The following is an 18458-nucleotide window of genomic DNA, read 5'->3' on the forward strand; positions in this document are numbered from 1 at the left end:
AAATTTGACCCTTTCCGATCTAACTATTGCGTTCTGGCAAGGATCGTGTGTATTTACTAGTAATAATTTAGGTTTTGCGGATTTTATTGTTGCGAATTGATCGACCATCGCAAAGTTCGCAAATGTTTGATGCTCGTAAAACATTCTAGTAATACGATACCATATTATATAATAGCATCTGCAGGTATATTTCGAGTGTATAAATGTTCGCAGTTAATTTTGAATTGTTGATTAATTTATACCCATGAATTTATAATATCGCGTGCATGCACTGCAAAATTCTATTCAGCAAAAATTAAATCCTTCTAACGGTATTTCCGGGAAGTTTATATAATTATATCCTAGAAATATAGCTATACGGTATAAAAAGCGCATTATATCAGGGTTAACAATTTATCAGTCCTTTCTGCATGTGTGCGAGGAATAAAAACAACCTTATTTTTATGGTAAAGGAGGGTGCATGAAAAAGACTGAGTCTTTATCTTTTGTGTAGGTGAGAGTGATTCTGACGGTGAAGACACAAGCCACTGTCTCCAGTCTTAGAGTAAACCAGTTCCTGAAGGCTGAGCAACGACAGAGGTACTCGACTAACCTGGAGGAGGAGGAACACGCACAAGCCTTGAGGGCAATGGAGGCCACTGATGGGGAAACCCCCTCACCAGAAAGTACTTTCCCAGCATCCATCAGAGAGGAGGACTTGCTCGAGACGTTATCTGAAAGCGGTGGATTTGACGAACGTGATGAAGACGATGATGATTTTAACGAAGAGGACAACCATACTTTGGTGAGATCGGCCACACCCAGTTTGCCGCACCCCTCTACTCTGGAGTTCAGTGTCGACAGTACTATGGAACAGTCAATGACACCCGCAATGGAGGCAAGCTATGACGAGTTTGATGGTTTAGAATCGAATGATACATCACAAATGCCCCTCGAAAACCAAACTCCTGCTAAAACTCCCCGTGGCTATACAATTGATGATAGACCTAGGTTAGACACTCCTGATGGACAGCCCATGCCTGGCCTGACAACACACGAGGTCGAGCTACAGGACATTACTACTCTGCGACCAATTTCAGAAATAGAAACGATTGGAGTTGAAGATATCCTCGCTAATCGGGCCGCCAGTGATTTCACGGACTCTAAAGACTTCGACATGTCACTACCTAATCTTGAATTGATCCCTTCTACTGGAGTGGAGCAATCGCTTGATTTCCTTGCGACCCCTTCAAACAAGCTAACCCTCCATCATCCTAGCTCTACTGCCCACGAGGCAAGTACTGGAGACCAGACGAAGGCTGCATCTGATCAACCTGTAGTACACCACGTCCAAGACTTGCAAGAAATCGAGGACACAGATTTGTACGCACCAATTTGCAAAGAGACACTTCTGAGCAACCAGAAGAAAGTACAGCGAATAGACACGATAACGGCTGTTGAAAAACACCGTTGCGATAAGGGCATCTACTTGTTGGCTGATGATTCACTTGATGGCTACCATGACCCGGTGGAATTAGACTCTGTGACTAAGCGTGTCCTCTCTGATGAGCTGTCAGGTAGCGAGGGTGAGAGCAATCTCGATAATGTGGTACTGCGGAGGAAGAGGGGGGAGGAAACGCTACCCACACCCTACGAGGACCCGGTAGTGCTGGACAGAGCAGGTGTGCTGTTGTGTTGCTAGATAATGTACTGATGTACTGATGTACTGATGTACTGATGTAAGTAGAGGGGAAATATTTATTTATTATACACAATAATTATTATGGTCAAAGCTGTATAGATGCCTTCCTGCTTCTTTGTTTCCCAGGAAGAGACTGCCTTTATAGTGTTTTATTAGTAGGCTGCATGTACTGTGTGTAGTAAACATTGCGTGGTAATTGGATTGCAAGTAATGTCTTTCATCTCTGATTTTCACAAGAAAATGGTATAGTAATTAACCAAGCAATTAGTGTGTACAACTAAAAACCACTGTATGCACACACACACACACACACACACACACACACACACACACACACACACACACACACACACACACACACACACACACACCATCCTTTAGGTCCCAACTCTGCCAGCAAAGTCTTCACCTCCACTTTAGTGAGAGACTCTCAACCAACTGTACCTGGTCGACCCAAAGGCTCTAAAGAAGGTGCCATCTTTGTGCTGACTTGTGGAAGAGGACTCATTGATCTGCGTTATGGAGCAAAGACTAATGTTTTGTTTCCAATGGCCAAGGACTCCGTGTCTCAAGAGGACAGGCAGACGGAAGGATGCATGCTGGCATACGAGATTGAACAATAGAATGTTTGAATGAATTTTTTAACAATAATAGAGTTTCAATTATAGCTAGCACAGGTATAATTTTGTTAGTATGTGATTTTTATTTTAATCAGCTAAGCTGCAGCCAATCATTTTATTTATGTGTGTGTGCGCGTGACCACAGGTTTTAACAATCTTGTATCTTAATTTCCAATTTTATAAGTGACTGACAATTCTTAATAATAACTTTTTTTATTGTGTGCTTGTGGAATTTTTTTATGAAATAATTATTATTATAAATACAACACAGTCATGATAACATAGAAGAATGAACATTATGATAACACATGTACAGCACTATATTACAGAGGAACACAAAACAATTAAGAGAAAGAGAGCTGTGATTTCTATAGGATTTAGTTGTGTGATATTCTAGTCTGCAATGATTCAGTTAAGTCTCTTAGCCGATGTGTCTCTCTGAGGTTGCGTGCTCTCGTGTGCTCGTTCTGGACCTCCACACAGAAGTTGGACGGGAACCAGCCTTTGCGTAGATCACGCAGCTTCTCTCCCTCGTACCAACCTGGGGTGGGTGGGACAGGGGGAGGAGTCAATTAGCGTACATATGAAATAATTATTGAATTATTATCTCAGTTGGGTAAAGATTATCAATACAAAAAACTGAAATACAAACTTTAATACTTACCATCTGCCATTTTCCTGTACACCTTCACGACATCTCCTCTCTGGAGGTCCAGCTCGTCCGGCTGTGTCCCACGATAGTCAAAGATGGCCTGTACCTGGGGACAGTCTGCACGTGGGGAGAGGGTAATCACGTATAGTCAGGGTCAAAGCATTACTAAAAACTGAGCTAGATAATTATTTTATGATCGAAACAACAATTTACTTTTTACTGTAACAGTGAAATTCAATTTTAAGACGATAATTATTTTTTGTGGTGCTTGGCTACTTAGAATGCTTATGTATAAGCTTCTTCTCAGCTTCACTAAAGAAACTACAGATGCTTCACTAAAGCACTATAATGTGTGCGTGATGGCTGCTCTCTAAACATTAAAAGCTGTTCAACGGATATATATAGAGCTACTCATGCCTAATGGAGTCTCTCACCCCACATCTCGTAGATCTTCTCCTCGTCTTTTTGCCCGTCCTGCCTCTCCATCGACTCCATCCACCGAGTCTTGTCAGTGCTGAGAGAGAGAGAGAGTGTGTGTGAGGTGTGAGGAGTGAGTGAGGGGGTGGGTGTGAGGAGTGTGAGGTGTGGGTAATAAGGAGCACTAGAGATCTTAACTACCAAATGTACTCCCCTGTTGTCTCTATGAGAGTGTACTGTACATGTAATCCAACAAACAAACAAGAGGGGCTTAAACTCAACAAGCAGGTTTAACAAGAGGGGCTTAAACTCAACAAGCAGGTCTAACAAGATGGGCTTATACTCAACAAGCAGGTTTAACAAGAGGGGCTTATACTCAACAAGCAGGTTTAACAAGATGGGCTTATACTCAACAAGCAGGTTTAACGAGAACTAGAGACTTACTCGTTCTGTGCTATGAAGAGATACTTGGCGCACTGGTTGTAGGCATTGGACAGTAAGATCACGAGGAAGGCATGTTTCTCCACTGCCTGAGATACTGCCCACGTTGCCCTGGAAACAGACTCGGCTTCTTTGAACATACTTTTCTCGAAATTGACACTGCGATGAGACTCAATCCACTCGACCTCCACCAGAGCTCTGGAGGCGTGGTCAATCACCTTGTAGGAGAAGTCACCTTTGGGACTGAGGGGCGGGGGAAGATGGTTGTCATGATACTGTATAGCGTGTATAGTTCCAGACTATAAAATGTTTGTGGTTTTCGCTGATTTTCGCTGATAAGCATCTACCGGGAACATCTATACTCATGAATTTAATATCTGCTGTAGAAAGGCTGCTATTCAGCACGAAAATTAAATCCGAAAACCTTTCTAACAGCCAATCCACCAAAGCGAACTATACTAGATACAGAGATAATTGACAACAGTGGCATGTACCACTAACTGCAACACCAGCATAAACAATGGGCTGTACTAGACAGCAAGTAACCCTCACTACAAGCACTACATACACTATGTACAACTATCTAACCACTTTAGTATCTACCATCACTACAGTCTGCTACACTACACTATGACCACCACAGACTGCAACTGTAAAACCCGCAAACAAATCTACCTGTGAAAATGTGTCACCTTAAGGTATATGGTAATGGCTCCTATACATGCAATACTATATGAAAAAGTATCGGATCTAAAAGGATAAGAATATTAGTTGCTGTTGATTACAGGGGCACAGGGAACTCACTCTTTTTTCTTCTTGGTAATGATGACATAGTCAGTGAATACGAAAACGTAGAGAGATGTCTTCTTGACCTTGATCTTGCCGAGTAGCTTCTGCTCCACCTGCAGTTCCACCAGGTTCCCCTTCCTCTCAAGCTGGCGGGAGGCAGACACCAGAGGGAACGGCTTCAGTTTACCAAAGTCCAATCGTTGGTGGATCTCGACCAGCTGTTCAGTACGTTCCATTTTACGAGCCCCGTCATTGCATGATGTCACCAACTACAGGGAAGGGGGTAGTCAGTATATGGACCAACTCAACTACAGGGGAGGGGGGTAGTCACTATATGGACCAACTCAACTACAGGGGAGAGGGGTAGTCAGTATATGGACCAACTCAACTACAGGGAGGGGGGTAGTCAGTATATGGACCAACTCAACTACAGGGAGGGGGGTAGTCAGTATATGGACCAACTCAACTACAGGGGAGGGTAGGTAGTCAGTATATGGACCAACTCAACTACAGGGGAGGGTAGGTGGACCAACTCAACTACAGGGAGGGGGGTAGTCAGTAGAGGGTAGGTAGTCAGTATATGGACCAACTCAACTACAGGGGAGGGTAGGTAGTCAGTATATGGACCAACTCAACTACAGGGAGGGGGGTAGTCAGTATATGGACCAACTCAACTACAGGGAGGGGGGTAGTCAGTATATGAACCAACTCAACTACAGGGGAGGGTAGGTAGTCAGTATATGAACCAACTCAACTACAGGGGAGGGTAGGTAGTCAGTATATGGACCAACTCAACTACAGGGGAGAGGGGTAGTCCTACAACATGTACTGTAAGCTAAGCATTGTGGTTGTTGAGAGGCTAGAGTAGGCAGTCTAAGAAATCATCTAGCCAATAGTCAGCTGTGCATGGGATGCAATTAGAAAATTATACATCGTGTGAAGTAGTGACTTTGGTTGGTAAAGGCATCCCAGTAATAGCTGTACTCTCACCTTCTGTACTGTTCTGAGTGTTCTCTCTATGACATGATGGTCTGGGTGGTCCAGGGGGGTGCGATTTAGGATGGCCAGCACTAGTAGAGGCAGTCGCGTGATCCGCTGCATCGGGAGGAGTAGGAATGATTGCACGTTGAGGGCCTGACAGATCTTGTCCCTCTCTAACCGGCGGAGATAGTCCCGGAACATCATGTTGTTCTCACTGTACGAGGACAGGACAGACATGAGTTATAGTGCTTGTGAAATGTTGTACAAGTCACTGCTCTTACAGCTACAGATAAGGTTTTCTATACAAGATTATGTCTTCACTAGCTTGAGAAAGTGTCTGGATCAGATAGGCAGCTATCACAGATTGTTGCTACTACTGGAGTTACTCACAGGCACTCCTGCATCTCCCTGGTCTGGTACACTTGGTTGGTGCAGTACTTGACATAGCATTCAAAATAGTTGCCAGCCTGTGGAGACAGTGATGGCATTACCATATACATGTAGCACAGTAGTCATGGGGATACAGAGGAGGGGGGGATGTTGAATATAATTATTTCAGCAGCCATAACTTTAAATTAGTACCTTTGATCTAATTTCAAAAATTTTCTGATTTTCTGAAAGCTTAGAGAAAGACCTTTTAGATGATGTGTTTCAATCCAAAATTTCATCGGGGCCATAATTTGTCATTTTTCGGCCTTGGACCATGGGCTATTATTCATGGTATGGCCACAATTGGTAAATACTTTTATCGCTCAATATGAACTTTGATTACGTCATTTGAAAAGTATTTTTCTAAGCTTTCAGAAAATCAAAAAATTATTGAAATTGGATCCACGGACTTCAAGTTATGGCAGCTGGAAGAGTCCCCAAACCAAAGATCGTACTGGGAGGAAGTTGAACATCTTTCAACAGCCATAATTTGAGTACCGTTGATCCAATGTCAAAAATGTTATGATTTTCTGGAAGCTTAGAAAAAAACCTTTCAAATGATGTGTTTCAATCCAAATTTTCATCGGAGCCATAATTTGTCATTTTTGGCCTCGGACCATGGGCTATAATCCATGGTACGGCTAAATTGGCAAATACTTTTATCTCTCAAATATAAACTTTGATGACACCATTTGAAAGGTCTGCTTCTAAGCTTTCCGAAAATCATAAAATCGTTGAAATTGGAATCACGGACTTTAAGTTATGGCAGCTAAAACAGTCTCCATGGAATTTGGCAGAAATACCCGGTCACTTACAAATTCTAGGATGATGTCAGAGATGTTTCGCACGACTGCACTCTCTCTCTGTCGTCGTTGCAGCTTCTCCAGGAATCGTGCACTCACCTCTCGTACCTAAAGAGGGTAGGGCAAGGGGGCGGAGTCAGAATGGTAGAGACATACACAGACTAGGGCTTGCAAAACTACAGATTTTGGTTTTGTTGAGATTGCTAGATTTCGACCAATGACAGAATTTGTATCTACATGTAAGCACACCATTGAAAGTTAGTTTAAAAACTGGGACAATCTGAACACAAATTACGAGCTCTCAAAGATAGCTAACCGCAGCTGCTGCATATATACGTACCTCTCTGACATTGGAGAAGATGACGTGATGTTGTCGCTTGTCCAACACGCGTCTGCCCTCAGGAAGGTTAGGGTTCATCCCGGGGTCATCCATGAAGTGGTTGATGAGCACGTCCAGACTACGCAGGTAAGTAGCCTCCGATGTGATCACCTCGTATATGGCCTGGAGGGAAATATGAAGAATATAAAAAATACATTATCTAGGTGCTGTCCACAGAGCCGGAGAAGAGACGTCCTCCTATTTTTAATTGCTAAAAACAACTTCAACTCTAGACTAATGTTACACTTACATTCACACGTATAAAAAGCTACACAGTGGTGCCAAACCTACCGGTTTTAACAACTCTTAAGCAAACAGACACCTCACTAAACAACTGCAAGTTAATGATGCATATAGCTGCTATAAAACCCCGCTCTCACGGTTAGCTCAGCAACCCACCTCCTGCAACTTCCTCTCTTCATCGCTGAGTAACTTGAGTACCCCACTGCTGATCACCTCAGGCTGCTCACACCAGAGTCTACGCTGGGACAGATGCCGTGCCACATCCAGCTGGTTACGTTTCCGTCCAATTGCATAGCCGTTACTCTGTTCCTTCTCCGAGGCAGTGGGTGGGGCTTCTCTGAGGAACTCTGCTGTGTTGATGTACTGGTAGAGCGGCTCTGCGTCCGGGTTCCTTTCATCGCTCTGTGTGTGTGTGTGTGTGTGTGTGTGTGTGTGTGTGTGTGTGTGTGTGCATGTGTGCGTGTGTGTGTGTGGGGGGGGGGGGGGGGGTAACAGTTAGTTGTAGCAAACTATGTACAGTCTGGATGAGGGCTACAAACGAAAAAAGTTTTCTATCTAGACTGACTTGAATATCTTCGATGCATTTAAGAGTCCACATGCAGTGACAATAATGCTTTCACTACTTGTGTATTGTACTGCACTGCACTGTACTGCACTGCACTGTACTGCACTGTACTGTACTCTACCTTATCTTGCTTTTCTTTCTGTGTGTTGGTCTTCGAAGGACTGTACAGATCGTCTCTACTGGGCACCTTGGGCAGCCCTGAGTGGGAGGAGGGAGAGGGTACTAGTGATAATACTGTAGCTACATAACAACGGATAATAATTAGTTTATACATGTGTGTGTGTGTGTGTGTGTGTGTGTGTGTGTGTGTGTGTGTAGGTGTGTGTGTGTGTGCGTGCGTGCGTGTGTGTGTGTGTGTGTGTGTGTGTGTGTGTGTGTGTGTGTGTGTGTGCGTGCGTGCGTGCGTGTGTGTGTGTGTGTGTGTGTGTGGGATACATAAAATGACTACCTAATGTACAACCTGTGTGTGTGGGGGGGGGGGGGGGGTACAAAGGCTAAACTGTGTGGGAGGTGCATTGCTCACCTAGCTGTGTGGGTGAGAGTGTGCTAGTCTCCTCCTCATCACTGGAGGAGCCCCCTCCCACCTGGTTAGGGGCACGAATAGAGCGGTCCATCCTGTCATTCAGGTTATCCAGGGAAGAGGGACGATACAGGCCCTGCATAAGAGGAGAGGCCGGGGTTGTGAATTCTTACCCTGTTTATCTAAACTTTACGTCAATAGCACAAGGTTACACAATAAGAGAGGCTATATACACTCTGATTCAGTGAAGGATACAAAGCTAACAACACTACTTTCAACTTCAGGGTTCATAAAGCAAGGTCACGGTATGCTGATGATTCGAACAACACAATACTGCTGATCAACAAATGAAATACTGTACTGTATTCATGGAAACCAACTCCCACCAGTACACTAGACAGACATAACATGAACAGCATTGCTGTACAGTATAACACAGTGTTGCAGTATTACATACAGAGAACAGTATACACAGTATTAAGTACAGTAGAACAGTATACACAGTACTGTATTACAGTACTCACATTTCTTGCCATGCTTGGGTCGAGAGTGGCTGGCTTCACGACAAACCTGTCCGACACTGACCTCCTGCATATCATAGATTGCCCTCTCTTGACTGAGAAGCTCTTGGCCTGTCGTCGTTGGACTTGAGGAGAGGAAAACTGCGGACGTGTCCAATTCTCACGGAGGTCTTCCACCGGTAGTGCTGGGATCTTGTTGGTCGAGTTGAACTTGAGAGTGGATGAACTGGTTTGACGGGTTACAGCCACCATCGTTATAGGAGAGACAGGTGGCTCTGGTGCTGGTACATCAGAGGGGCTGAATTTCGCAGACGAATTATCACTATCAAATGGTGAAGGGTCTTCAAAAATGTCAATTTCTTCGTAATTTCGTCTCGATGGTTTAACAACAGTTCTGGTGGGTGGGGCCCAGTTTGGCTTCTCCAGTGTGAGCTCCTTTGATTGGTCAGAGTATAAAGATCCAGCCCGGTCATCAAAAATATCCATCTCCTCGTAATTTCTGCGTGCACGAGCGTAGATTTTCTTCGGGGGGTCTGATGTTTCCTGGGCCCCAACCAATGGGCCGGAACTGCCGCTAGTCCCCAGTAGGGGGGAGGAGGTGGCCTTGAGTGTTATACTCTCAAGATTGCTTCTCTTTCGAGGGACGGGAACAGACGACAGCGAAGAATCGATTTCCTCTGAACCTACGGGAGGTCGCGGTGGAGCTCTTCGTGCTGCCATCGACGTCTTTTTCTTTAATTTAGAGTTTGTTGAATACTGGACAGTGTCGCCATGACAATCACTCGGAGGTATCCTATTAGTGGGTGTGGTCTTTATCTCGGCGTATACATGACTAGCATCAAAGTCTTGACTATAATATTCTTCAATCGATTTTTCCGGAGCAATGTCGCAAATTTCATAATTTTCTTGTATAGTGTTAATTTGTGTTGTGTTCAAAATGCTGCTGTATATGCTCATCCTTTTGCCGCTGTGTGGGGGTACAGGAGGGGGCGGGGACTCTTCATCGACCTTTGACCTTCGAGGAACGGGCGGAGAGCTCGACTCTTCTTGCTGTTGCGGAGGATTTGGTGGTGGGCGTCTATTAGAACGATTCATTATCGGACTTGGAGTACGTCTATCCTTTGGGATGGGTACGTTAAGGTCGGTTAGTGGATCCTTTGATCTTGGTGGAACAGGGGGCGGGGACGGTGACTGAATCCCATTGGTCAACGGTGGCACGAGTGGATCTGATTGGCTCCGATCTTTAACAATTGTCGGCTCTATGTTAGGCGTCGGTTGTGCTTGCGTTTGCATCAATAGTAGCTCACGTTTCTCGACATCTTTTGGTGGTTTGGACGGTGGCAGCCCGGACAAAGAGGGGGTGCTCTGAGAGTGCTCCATACACAGCTGTGACGGCAGAAGATTATTAGACTGAGACTTCTTCTTTACAGCGGGTGAAACGTGAGGAGAATTAGAAGGAGATTGGCTGGAGAGGGTTTCAGAAGATGAGGATGTTTTTGATTGTGTGTCTTCGGAGCCGGCAGACGTCGGTAGAGGTGAGAGTGCGTTATGTGTGGGTGGTGGTGATGGATCTTGTGGGGGCGGCTTTGGTCTGCCTGGTTTAGGAGAGACGGCAGGCTTGGTGGGAGGGGAAGTGGGTGTGGTTTGAACTGGCTCGCTCACTCGTCGTGTTTTAGCTATCACTATCGGGGGAGGTGGTTTCTTCATGACTGACTCGCTGTGTATCTTCCTCAGTGATGGGGGGCTACACACAGGTCGAGGTTTAGTAGCTTCACCTGCACGGCAGAACAACATACATACATGCAATAACAAAAAGCTGCATTTTAGAGTACTAGAGTTAGCTCTGTAACTAGAGCTCAGGTGGTCTATTATTTCTGGTTTTCTGAAAGCTTAGAAGGAGCTTTTTCAGCTGAATAGAAATTTGAAATGGGCCATAATTTCTCATTATCGGAAAAAGAGGCCTCTCAGAAAATCAAATAATCGATATGATTGAACTAAAGTTATGAGCTATTTAGCGCTATTTAGCGCTAAAACTTACAAATCATTATTTAAGAAATTGACCAACCACATATAATTACCCTCACCTGGCTTCCCACTCGTGGTCACTCCATTAGGGATGATAGTAGTCCTCTGTTGAGTGATAGTTGCCATGGCAGGCCGAGGTTTCACTTCTGGTTTAGGTTTAGCAGCAATAGGTGGTTTTGGTTTAGTAGGTACAGTCCCTTTGAGGCTGCCTCTATTTCGTGCAGGACTCTTCAGTTGTGTGGAGGCAATAGCAGTGTTCAATTTCCCAGACATTGGTGAGCTTTTGGTGAGATGCAGCGCTTTCTTAGCCGGGGGTGGGGCTTTGGATACAGTCTTGCTGTTGCTAAGGCCGGACAATAGAGTGGCTGGTTTCGGAGGAGGTCGTGGTACAATTCTCACCTCGCGAGCTCTCTTGGCTATTTCATCGCCGCTACTTTCAGAGTTTATTTGACGATGCTTTACCACCTCGATGAGGGGTTTAGACTGACCAATCCGATTGCTGCCGTCGTCGGTTGCCAAGATCCTCTCGTTCCCAGAAGTGTCCATATCCGAAGTTTCACTGGAAAAAGGAGCAGTCGATAAATCGGACTCAAATCTTCGATTTTTCCACAGATTTTCTCGGAAGTTGTCACGGAAATCAGTATCACTAGTTTCGTTTGAGTCATGAACATTTTCGTCTGAGTTTGAATGTATGCTATCTTTACTGGACACTTGTAGCAGAGGTGGCGGGTCGTTTAAATCCGCCACATGATTGCTACTTTGGTTAACAAGAGACTCGGTCATGGCGCTGGGCTCTGCGGGGACGTCCTTGTGATTGGACGCTAACGAATTTGGATTGGGGGTGACAGAGCGAGTGTCCTCGTATAAATCTTCGCTGTCGGAGTCTGCAATGTCTTCGTTGATATGCACTACTGCTCCTTCGTGAGAGGACAGTCCTTTTTCACTCGAGTCTGAAGAGCCGGGACCTGTGGGATGTGTGGGGAGGTGGCGAAGATTAGTAAAAGTATACACACTAAAAAATAAAAAACAATTGCAAAAAATCAATGCGCCCGATAAGGGACTTGAACCCTTGACCCTCAGATTAAAAGTCTGATGCTCTACCAACTGAGCTAACCGGGCTCACAGAAAACTATGCAACTTCAGAGTTGATTCAACAACCTAATTCTCCCACACTTCTCCCACACTTCTGACAATGTACGCTATTTACAACATGTACATGTACTACTGACCTTGAGTTGTACTCTCCTGAGTGCTGAGGTCAGCAGAAGCGTGCTGGGCTAGTTTACTTGGCTTCTTGGCACGAGGTTTAGGACGTGACTTCCTAGAGGAGGCCCTCCTTCTAGAGACAGGTGTATTGGAGGGACTGGATTGAGGACTACCAGCACTGGGTAGGAGCATGTGCACACCACCTGAGGGGAGGGGGGTTCCCGGGTAATCATCAAGCTATATATACACATCATGTGACACAGGGGATTATGCCTCAACCTAGTAAGGGATTACAAACAACGTGGAAACTATATACATATACTAGTTATGTACCTGTACATGAGCATACGTGTATGTGCCTGTGTGAAAAAATACGATCACAAAACACTAAAGGAAAGTTTGTTTTCGCTTAATTATTAAATTAGACAATAAATACTACCAACTGCCATGCATATAGACATACACCGCAATACAGTAACCACGGCAACAACACAGGGGGTGGGGGCTCTCCATTACGCACTGCTATTGCATGGATGCAAAAGATCTGACAAGCAATGTTTAGTATAATCCAAGCACGTACGGCGGTGATGTGTGTACATGCATTTGTATGATGTATAACAACATTACTCCTCCCACACACACAGTACATCAGAACACGGCAATCAGGCATTACCCAGCGGAATTAAAATTAATGGACCACTAAATTACCAATTTAAAAATGAAAGGACTATAAATGTATAAAGTTTTAAAGTACAAAGTGAGGAATGAGATAGACAGTGAGTAGTGGCCAGGGACACAAAGGTCACATGGTTGTTTGATGTGTACAGCTGCACATAGCAACAAAGACTATACAAACCATCTCTACTAATACAGAGTGTGAGCAGGTACTATTAACAGCTAGTCACACAATGCCCACATCACATAAGCACTAGCTAGGTCAGGTATTGGATGGTGTGAACCATACAGCCATGGGAACACAGGTATCACTGTTACTACAGTGACATCTAACCCTCAATATTGGAATATTATTGGGACTGAATCAAAGAGGTACACTAAGAGCAACACACGCACACACTCCAAGAGCATTAGTTACCACGATGTAAACAACTCGTATTTGAGCATTTTCACTCTTAAAGAGTGAGCTTTAATCATGGCCTCTATTCAATGTTGAGAGGAGATAGCCAAAACCACACAATAAAACACATACCATCACCCACGGATATGCTTAAGAGTCCCTGTAAACAGTATTATACTCTCGAGACAACAAACAGAAAAAATGTGGACAAATTAACGGTAATTCTATCCAATTCTCATACTTATACGGTCGCCTAGCTAGTGTAAGTTGTTGCATTCTTATGACCCAACCTCATACTCCCTCTGACATATGCCCTGAGATAGGCCTGAGGGACTCCCATCCCAGCTGCTCCAGTATGTACAAACATCCTGAGGCCATTACTACATGTATACTAAGGGACCCTGTTGTCTAGACCCTCACACAGGTAATGTGATTAAAGGCTATGTCATTAGATTAAGAGACAGGGTGGTGGATAGGGTTGGTGAAGTTACATTGCTGTATGGCAGGAGTGAATTGGTTGTAACAAGAGATGGGATGCTTAGGGAGGAGGATGTTCAACGACAATATTAATAAATAGAGCTACAGTACAGACACTGTCAGAGATATCAAATGTACAGTCAGACACACTGGCAGTGATTCAGTTTGATAATACAGGGAACAATTACTCGTTTCCACTGACAGTTATTTATTGAAACAGTAATAATTATGGTCAACATAGACTCAGGTGCTGTGTGGTTTTAGCTAGCTAGCTGCAAGGTTTCCCCGAGGCGTAGGCTAGTGCAGGGATAAGGCCTCCCATCCCACAATATCACACACAGCAGCTGCACGGACTGACTGACTGACTGACAGAGCTAGTATACCTGTGATAGATGTCTTGAGGTAGACAAATGGAGCACGGATGCGTCTTCTCAACATGGCAGCTACTTTAATATGCTATGCAAACTTGTACACTATGCAAACAAACAGACTGGAGTGTATTTAATAAACAGCTAGCTAACTTTCTTCTAAAACACTCTTTTGGCACTGATTCTGAAGTTGCTGTGTATATATAGACCATAGGTACACAGCTCATCAGCATACTGCCAAATCCTCCACTCTCACCTTTGCATTGATTTTGTATGGCAACCAATGATATTAAACTGAAGTCCTTGCCAAGACCGGCTATTCAGCTCCAAAGTAACTGTCTGTACTAGTAGCAGACCAAAGGCTTGTTGTAGGTGGTATACTTGTAACTTCAGCTAGCTAGCTCTACGTGTTTAGTTATTCTTTGGTTGGCTCTATGGCTTCTGCAGAGTTGATGAATGGCTGCTAATTTGTGAGACAGGAAGAGCAATCATCTATGAATATCATCATCACCTTACTTGCAAACTGTACATTAAATATGGACACCACCCTAGAAGCCCCCATATGCTAGAAGCCACCATAATTATGCTAGAAGCTAGCTCTCCAGTCATCAGTGGGTCAACAGGAAGACTAATGTCGCAACTGTATACCTGCAGCATGATTTATTTTATGTTGGAGCATAAACTATTAATGTTGACGATGTACATGTACTGTGTGCACACAAAAATACCACATCAAAAGTAACCTCACTTCCTCCCTCAGCAATATACACATTCGACAGTGCACTGAATAAACTCTTTCATCACTTGAAGTGCAGTAGCTCTAATGACTTGTGTGGGCGGTAGTTTAATCCAGCACTTAGAGCATAAGCCTCAACAAAGCTAGGTCTAAGAGGTACGACGGGTGCCTGTCTGCATATACAAGCACTAGCACTAAAGTGGGCGGCAGAGGCTGTTATGGTTCTGAATACATAGATCTATATGAACACATGTGGCCACAATTACAATATGCTGTCTACCTCATATGAGCAGCAACCTTACTCAATAACAAACAAACCGTTGGCCTATCACACATATTTAATAACAATATATCTGTGTCTACAAAAGTTGAGACAGACATGTCAATAGATTGTTAGGGACTTTCATTCTATCAATCACAGATATGATGATAAATTATATACACAATCTCTATGGAGGCAATTTGCCACCCTCAGGCACACACAATGAGAACAATGGGTGAAATGTTCGCACACAAATGGATGCTTTGAGAGCTCTGTTTCTGAAAAAGTGCTAGTAGCATAAACACAACTATAAACTGCCAGTACAATCTGGAGCATTCTGAACAGCTCAGAGTTCAAAATATGCATTTAGTTCTGATGCTCAAATCACCAAGGCATGCATTCTTTCAGGTAATGGATAATTAGGGCCTGAAATCAATCCCTGATATATGTATGTAAGCATGTACACTATAATTAATAGTGTAGATCTACCAAAGAACTACTATTGTAACCTGGGCGTTCCTAACTCAAGCTATGGTCTCTCAAAGTTAGCGGAGGGGCACAGTGATGCAGCACAGTGCAGTGTATTATTGTACTGTTGCTTTTATAATTAGTGTAATAACAACGGTGAAAGTCGGGAGGGTGCAGTGAATTAGGGGAGACATTGGGTTGATGATGATTACTAGCTAATGCACGGCTAACCATAACAGTCATCTGAAGACACCCACTAGCATATGTACGCCACTTGACATAGCTGACTAGATTAGGGACTGCTTTGAGGGATTAGGAGTAAGTAAGTGACAATAAACACAGAAAACTGATACACACCAAGTCTATATATAGGGTAGATTTCTAAAACTGTAGGATAATTAGGAGAAACATTACACTTATTAGTTGAATAGTGAAAGCGAAGTCATACACACCTAATTTCTAAAAGCATACTGTGCAATACATGGCAAGAAGCTTGTACTCTACCCAATCCTCACTGGAAGCAGTGGATGGAATTTGTATGGGTTCGATATTGACTACAAAACGTCCAACCAAAACTACCAACGACACCAAAACACCAACTAAATCTTATTCATTATCCTAGCTGCTATTCTAGGGACTTTCCCTCACCGGGTTTCTTCCTGTTCCTCTTCCGTACGGCCTCTCCCCCGTCCACAAACCCATCATCCCGTCCCTCCCCCTCCCCCATCTCATCCGCCTGGGCCATGTCCCCCTCCTCGCTCGCATTGGACAATTGAGGGGGGCGTGCTAGTCGTCCGGATAGACGTCTTTTCCGGGGGGCATTGATCATACGAACTGACTTTATCTTGTTGGCCACACGCGGGAGGGGGTGTGGTAGTCGTTGTCTTTCCGTTGTCTTGCCTCCTCTCGTTGGTTTTGATCGTTTAATAGGCGCCTTATCTGAGTGTGGTGAGAAAGAAAAGTGTGAACGGTGATTGTGTGATGTGATAGCAACTAGTTCTCACGCGTTAACAAAACTGTACTTGATATATTAACACTGTGGAGGGTGAGAAAATTAACGTCCAAAAACTCACTTTTTCTGGCCAATTCTTGAAATTCCTTCTCACTTACAAACATGCTCCAATTCTCGTACCGATGACCGCCCCCTCGCCCACCCCCCATCATGTGAGAGGTGTGTGACGTGTGAGTGTAGTGTGAGAGACGTGAGAGACGTGGATTATTCTCAATGAAATCAATCGGATCGATAGAGTTAGGAAAGTTATCGGTAGTTGAAGAATCCACGGCCTCTGCTGTACTTTCACCGTCGTCTGTCACGTTGCCATTCTCAAAACTGTTCAATGGTTTCAGTATTTGCTCACTCACGCCATTAGTCAACTGTGGCTTAGGCTCACTCTGGCTTGGAATTTTCCGTACGCCACCGGTAGTCATGTGACTTGCATGTGATCCGATAATCCGTTTATTCATACCAGAGGATTTCCTGAGGAGTGCTCTTGCAACTGATGAAGCACTTCGCTCTATGTGTAGCTGAGGAGGCACTTCTGTTCTGGAGGACATCTTGTGTTGTGTATAATTATGGTGTCAATCTGTAGAGAAAGAGAAAGCAGTTGAACTTGAAGAGCATCAGTTGTGTTGTATACGTTACGTTAGTGGTGGTCTTCATTATATACAATATCACAGGGTCACAGGGTTCATTTATGTTGGACTCGGCTACCAACATACTATAACCTTAATCATGCGTAGTTTATATAATTAAAGTAATGTCAATACAGCAAGTAGCATTGCTGATAACTGTACCAGGGATTATGTAACGCTGCTGCAGATCTATGAATGGCTATAGGGGATCAAGACTATAAGGGCTAGGGGATCACCACTGTATTCGCTGCTGTAGTTAATAGCAGCGGTGGTAACTCACACATGCTTTCAATGACAGTATAGTGCCTAATTACACGGAATGCACGGAATGCAGCGCTTAATATACAAGTAGGGTGTGGCTATTTGTCAGCATATACACGTGTATATCAGAGCTAAAAGCAACACTCAGTGATAATCGTTGTTTCATTGACAATAGGCTAAACACGGGACAAATATAGCAACCAACAACTAAAAGGCAATCAAACACACCAACTAATTAGACTGCTTACATTCCATTCTGAGGATATCCCTATTAAATATCAAATACTGAATTGTTTAGTTTAGTATTAGAGGCCTTATTGTATTATTGTTGAGGGTACCATCTGTTACCATGTCAACGATATGGGAGAGGTCCTCTGTGATGACCCCCCACTAGGATAAACACACACACACACACACACACACCCTTCACACACACACACACTCCACACACACAACCCCCCTCACACGCACACACTCCGCACAACCCCCCTCACACACACACACTAAGAGGGGAGGGGCACTATAATTATTATATTATTGACGCCTTGTGTAGAAGATATTTCGTAATATAGGGTGTGCACAATTGTACTAATACGCACTAATCAACTGATACCATCATTATACACATATTTATCTACTTCACATATTTATCTACTTCATGTCAGCTGCTGATGTGCATGTGTGCTATCGATATATCATAGTCAGTACATGTAGTTCATAGCTGCTACCAGTTACACAGCTCACACACACAGAGCTGGAGTACTCACCTAGAAGCTACCGAGGAGATCCAATATATTGTCCTGTCAGTGTATACACAGTATCAGCGCAGCTCTTAGGAACAGTGTTCTATGATATCTATCTATCTACGGTTGAATGACCATGATGATTTAGTATAGTCTAAACGTAA

The 18458-nt window shown here is 44.0% G+C and overlaps 2 protein-coding genes and 1 non-coding gene across 7 annotated transcripts in view; 1 reads left to right on the forward strand and 2 right to left on the reverse strand.

Annotated features, from left to right (window-relative positions):
• Positions 1-2522, forward strand: part of LOC135334180 (rho guanine nucleotide exchange factor 10-like) — a 39384-nt gene extending 36862 nt beyond the window's left edge. For all 3 annotated transcript variants that reach the window (XM_064529267.1, XM_064529266.1, XM_064529265.1), the window contains 2 exons: positions 494-1661; positions 2063-2522. In XM_064529267.1, coding sequence (XP_064385337.1) covers positions 494-1661; positions 2063-2304 — 1410 coding nt within the window. In that variant the 3' untranslated portion in view covers positions 2305-2522. The remainder of the gene's footprint in view (positions 1-493; positions 1662-2062) is intronic.
• LOC135334178 (rho guanine nucleotide exchange factor 5-like) lies at positions 2496-18458 on the reverse strand. 3 transcript variants are annotated; one of them, XM_064529260.1, is made up of 18 exons: positions 18319-18458; positions 16732-17241; positions 16307-16597; positions 12296-12475; positions 11126-12031; positions 9045-10816; positions 8524-8656; positions 8122-8198; positions 7592-7837; positions 7154-7315; positions 6826-6921; positions 5972-6048; positions 5591-5795; positions 4616-4869; positions 3815-4054; positions 3388-3467; positions 2966-3070; positions 2496-2842 (listed from the first exon to the last, which is right to left on the reverse strand). In XM_064529260.1, exons 2-18 carry the CDS (start codon positions 17210-17212, stop codon positions 2679-2681), a joined length of 5469 nt encoding a protein of 1822 aa, XP_064385330.1. In that variant the 5' UTR covers positions 17213-17241; positions 18319-18458; the 3' UTR covers positions 2496-2678. The 3 variants fall into 3 exon arrangements, with proteins under 3 accessions (XP_064385330.1, XP_064385333.1, XP_064385331.1); XM_064529263.1 differs by lacking the exons at positions 16307-16597; positions 16732-17241; positions 18319-18458 and adding an exon at positions 14449-14662; XM_064529261.1 differs by lacking the exons at positions 16307-16597; positions 16732-17241; positions 18319-18458 and adding an exon at positions 14208-14364.
• Positions 12113-12185, reverse strand: Trnak-uuu (transfer RNA lysine (anticodon UUU)). The gene has a single exon. It is a non-coding gene; the product is annotated as a tRNA-Lys (tRNA).

This window comes from Halichondria panicea, chromosome 3, assembly GCF_963675165.1.
Source record: "Halichondria panicea chromosome 3, odHalPani1.1, whole genome shotgun sequence".
In the NCBI taxonomy this organism is placed as follows: Eukaryota; Metazoa; Porifera; class Demospongiae; order Suberitida; family Halichondriidae; genus Halichondria; species Halichondria panicea.